General features: G+C 38.2%; 1 protein-coding gene across 2 annotated transcripts in view; it reads right to left on the reverse strand.

Annotated features, from left to right (window-relative positions):
- Positions 1-4,765, reverse strand: part of KIF15 (kinesin family member 15) — an 88,911-nt gene that overhangs the window by 47,409 nt on the left and 36,737 nt on the right. For both annotated transcript variants that reach the window (XM_011981109.1, XM_011981110.1), the window contains 4 exons: positions 3,418-3,541; positions 2,324-2,400; positions 1,876-2,085; positions 864-1,041 (listed from right to left, as the gene is read on the reverse strand). In XM_011981109.1, the coding sequence (XP_011836499.1) occupies positions 864-1,041; positions 1,876-2,085; positions 2,324-2,400; positions 3,418-3,541 (589 nt within the window). The remainder of the gene's footprint in view (positions 1-863; positions 1,042-1,875; positions 2,086-2,323; positions 2,401-3,417; positions 3,542-4,765) is intronic.

Raw genomic sequence — 4,765 nt, forward strand, 5'->3', positions numbered from 1 at the left:
AAAAAAAAAAAAAAAAAAAAAGAAAACCTGATAGTAATTTTACATCTAATATCTTAAGTCTCTCCCCAACCCAGTTACTGTGACTCTTAATATTCTATTCAGTTGTAACAGAATAGAAGGCTTAAAAAATGAAATTTTAAAAAGCAAAGAGACAGTCTTCTTTATGAATATAGAATAAAAACAGTAGAACTTTCTCAATTTCAACCTAAAAGGAAACCAAGGCCATGTCTATGATAAAAGACCATGAAAATATTAACTCTAAGACTGGGGCAAACACAGACTTTGTTACCAAATCCCAGGGTATGAACACCAACAGCTGTCAAGACTGTAGGACAGACTTACTACTAACTAAACCACTTTTCACATAGTACGCAAACTTATGAAAGTAGCATGTAACTAGAGAGTGCACACACTGGTAACCACAACATCGGACCCAAACACTGTGCTATGAATCTGACCTTTCTACATCTCTTACATTGCACAGGCCTAACTAGATTGAGAAACATTTCAACTCGATTTTTATTCATGTTTAATTAATTAAACACTTTTCATTTCAAATACTTTAAACCGGAAAATTTAGTAAAAATTTAACATAGTATCTGAATCAATCTTTTTATCAATAAAACAGAAATACAATGAGTATTTTCTTGTTATATCTATTAGCTTACATAGTTTATGCTCTGTGATCTTTGAGAAAAAAAAGTTTAGTAAATACCTTTCTATAACATAAAAGAATATGTGTATAAGACATTAGCACAGCAGGCCTGGAGGCTAAAATGAAGACTCTAGTCACAAGGCACTACAAATACTCTTTAAAACAGTCCCTTCCTACATGGAACGTATATACAACAATCATTTCTTACTTTTGTCACTTTTCTCTATGCCACTTATTTCAGAGAAAGCTTTTTCTAGTTTTGCAATGGTCTGGGCATCCATTTCTTGGGCTCTTTTCACAGGCTCTAATAATCTCAGTCTTCTATTCTCCTCCCTGAGGGAATGATTTTCCATAGCATACTTTGCAACTCTGGGGTGGTGCTCTATCTGTGACATAGAAGAATTACATGCATTATATATTTACAAACATGTCTTTAGCGAATTAGTTCCTCTAAAAAGCCATTAGAAAACTAGGTATGCACATGCACTACTGGTGGTACCCTTCTGCAACTACCGTGGAAAGCAGCTTGGCATGTGTGATCAGTTTGAAAATATGCATGTCCTGTAACTCTGCTATTCTCAGTTGGAGTCTAGACCCTTGCAATGTTCACTCACCTAAGGAGGTAAGCACAAGGGTGTACACTGTGGCACGCTTTTCATGCAAAGGAGACTAGTTAAATCAACACACTGAAAAGAACAAGGACCAAAGTAATCTTGTCAACCCAGATTAAATGAAAAAGGCAAAGTACAGAAAAGTGTAAAGGAGAAACAAAAGTAAAAATATCCACCCATATTAGTTTGACTATTCATTAAAAACTCCAGAGAGATAAACAAGAAGCTGATAAGAGATTTTGGTTTTTCCCACAATGTACCTGTTTGACCTATCCATTCTCCCTAAGGAAAAGGAAAAACAACAAAAACTGTAAAAGGCACAACTCTAAAGAGCCTACTAACTCAGACAACCACAATGCCCACTGGGTGAAATTCTGCATGGCCTGCTAGAGTTGCATACTATGTAGCAACATCACCACAACTTCTTCCTTTTCCCCTTCTCTTCCCTTTATTTTAAAAAGGCAGGTACAGGAATTATGCAATCACACTGTCAGAAGAATTCACTTCAAACAATTTCTATTGTATTAAAGAACATGTACTTGGTGACAAATTTAGATTTGCTTTGAACTTCTTTTGTTTTTAGAAATATTACAGACGCCCTATACTCACTTGTTCTCGCAGAGTTTGAATCTCATCCCTTAATTCTGAGAGCAAACGATTCTGCTCCTCAGGCAGAAAACTTCCCCGAGATTCCTTGTGGAGCTTTTCCAAGCGTGTTATTTGATCCTCTCGGAATTTCACAATCATTTTATTAGATTGAATAAATTTTTCCTTTTTGAGGGTGAGGTCTTCTAATTGGGTAACTTTTTCTATCAGAGACTTAAAGAAATTCATAATTTGGTTAAACATGAAAAATAATTCGACATCCTTAAATTATCGTAAGTCTAGCAACAAATACTAACTTCAAATTTAATCTTAAAGGCAAAATTTGATTTTTCATAGCCTTCTATTACTTTATTGACTTGGTATTACTTATTTCACTCAGTAACGCAATAAAAACCACACAGCAAAAAACTAAGTATCCTGAATCTCCTTTATTACTAATTCCATTTCCTACCTTCTTTTCCTGTTCAGATTTCTTAAAGAATAACATTGCTTCCTGGAAATACTCCATATAGTTAGTCTTCTTTTTGTCTGTAATTGATCCAATAAGAAAGGGAAGATGAAAAAAAAATATTTAACACATTTCAAACCCAAGAGAACAGATAGCCTTTAATTGATTGCTCTCAACTAATCTAAAAGAATGAGACTGTGGCCGGGCACAGTGGCTCATGCTAGTAATCCCAGCACTTTGGGAAGCCGAGGCAGATGAATCACTTGAGGTCAGGAGTTCGAGACCAGCCTGGCCAACATGGTGAGACCCCCCCATCTCTACTAAAAATACAAAAAATTAGCTGGGCATGGTGGTGTGCATCTGTAATCCCAGCTACTCAGGAGGCTGAGGCAGGAGAATCGCTTGAACCCAGGTGGTGGAGGTTGCAGTGAGCCGAGATCGTACCACTGCACTCCAGCCTGGGCAAGAGAGAGAGACTCCATCTCAAAAAAAAAAAAAAAAAATGAGACTGTCATCACCAGATCATGGATTTCAAATTAACCATTCCACATATTAGTTGTTCTTCAAAGAATCAGTTTCTCTTTATTTAGTTAATATGCACAATAGATTACATATGGTGTAACAGAAGTAGAAGTAGATTTCTTTTAAAAAATTAGAGCAGTCCTAGGGTGCTGTGCACCTCTTAAGATCTATTAATAATTCACCCTCTTGGCTTTATGGATTTCCAGTTAATTAATTCTCTACTAGCTATTCTTTGAAGAAAAGTAAGTCTCTCTTATCCTATAGTAAACATATATAGGTTACATATGCTACGTAGAAGTAGATCTAAATGAAATTAATCTCTTTAGCACTTATTATGGATTATTCAAAATTATTTTAATTCCCCCTTTTACCATATCTCACAGAACTCACTGCCTATAGTATCGGTATCTGATTACAAACAAAGCACTATGTTCCTATATAGGAGAAATAAGCAGAAAGAGATACTTGTAGAAAAATGTGGGTTGCCTTATTGTGTTGTGTCTATCATCAAGGGCTCTTAAACTATTATTTGTACACAGTCTTCCCCAAGATAAAGGACAGCGTGCTTATCCTACCTCTGGTTAGGAAGCTTTCTGGTGGTGTCTGTCCTGAAACAAGCTCAGCCAGTTGTTCTTTGAGCCTCTTCACTTCAGCTTGGAGCTGGCTCACATTTCCTTGGGTGTCTTCATTTACTACTGCCTGTTCAGGAATTTTTAAAAAAGCATTAAAATAATGCTTTTTGAGTAGTATAGTCCTGTGTTTACATTTGTTTGATATGATTTGTAGTGATGAACATCAAACAAAACTTTACGACCACCTCATAGTTAAAAGGTCACAGGAATCACAGTGTGCTTGAGTGGGGAGGAAGCTTCCTTTTCTTGTGCCTTCAGACCTGGAGCCAGAGAGAGAGAGCCCCAGCCAGGCTCTCTTCCCCCCAGCTGACTAGCCCTGAGCTGTCAGGTTGGATCACCTTTGGGATCCGGGTGTGTTCACCTAATACTTCTTTCCCTGAGAACAACAGCCTTCCCCCACCCTCCCAATGGAGAAGAGTCAACACCTCATTGAGCATCATTTCCCCTCTTTCCTAGCTCCCTACGGGGAAGGAGCCTAGCCTCTAAGTGCGTGATGACTTGCAGGGCTGGCTTGAGCTCTGCAGAAGCAACCTTCTCCAGAGGAATCCAACCTTTATTTTTTAACAGCCCTTTTGGAAGGAGGGGTTGGTTTGACACTTCCTTTTTTTTTAATTTTTTTATTTTTTACCACACTAAATGATTATCTTCATTTTCTTAAAGAAATGTCTTATTTAGGACAACTTCTAAAAGGCTAAAAGACTCACAAACAAAATGTGCCACTGTGGGTCAGGATGTCAAGAGTTGGGGAGGTCACACATGTATGGTGACAGGGACTATATGAGATCTCTTTGTACTTTCTGTTCAATTTTGCGGTAAACCTAAAACTGCCATAAAAATAAAGTTGACGGGGCATGGTGGCTCACGCCTGTAATCCCAGCACTTTGGGAGGCCTAGCTGGGTGGATCACGAGGTCAGGAAATTGAGACCATCCTGGCTAACACGGTGAAACGCCGTCTGTACTAAAACTACAAAAAAATTAGCTGGGCGTGGTGGCACCTGCCTGTAGTCCCAGCTACTTGGGAGGCTGAGGCAGAAGAATCACTTGAACCCAGGAGGCGGAGGTTGCAGTGAGTCAAGATTGTGCCACTGCACTCCAGCCTGGTGACAGAGTGAGACTCTATCTCAAAAAAAAAAAAAAGTTTATTAATTAAAAAAATAAATATTTAAAAAGGTCCACTAAAGAGCGACAATGAGTGCCAACAGCTGAGTACCAACCAGGTCAGAGGACTCAGCTGTGAAATACTCAATACTCCAGGAAGGAAAAAACACCCTGTGACAGCCCCAAGGTCTT

The sequence above is a fragment of the Mandrillus leucophaeus genome, unplaced genomic scaffold (assembly GCF_000951045.1).
Source record: "Mandrillus leucophaeus isolate KB7577 unplaced genomic scaffold, Mleu.le_1.0 Scaffold22, whole genome shotgun sequence".
NCBI lineage: Eukaryota > Metazoa > Chordata > Mammalia > Primates > Cercopithecidae > Mandrillus > Mandrillus leucophaeus.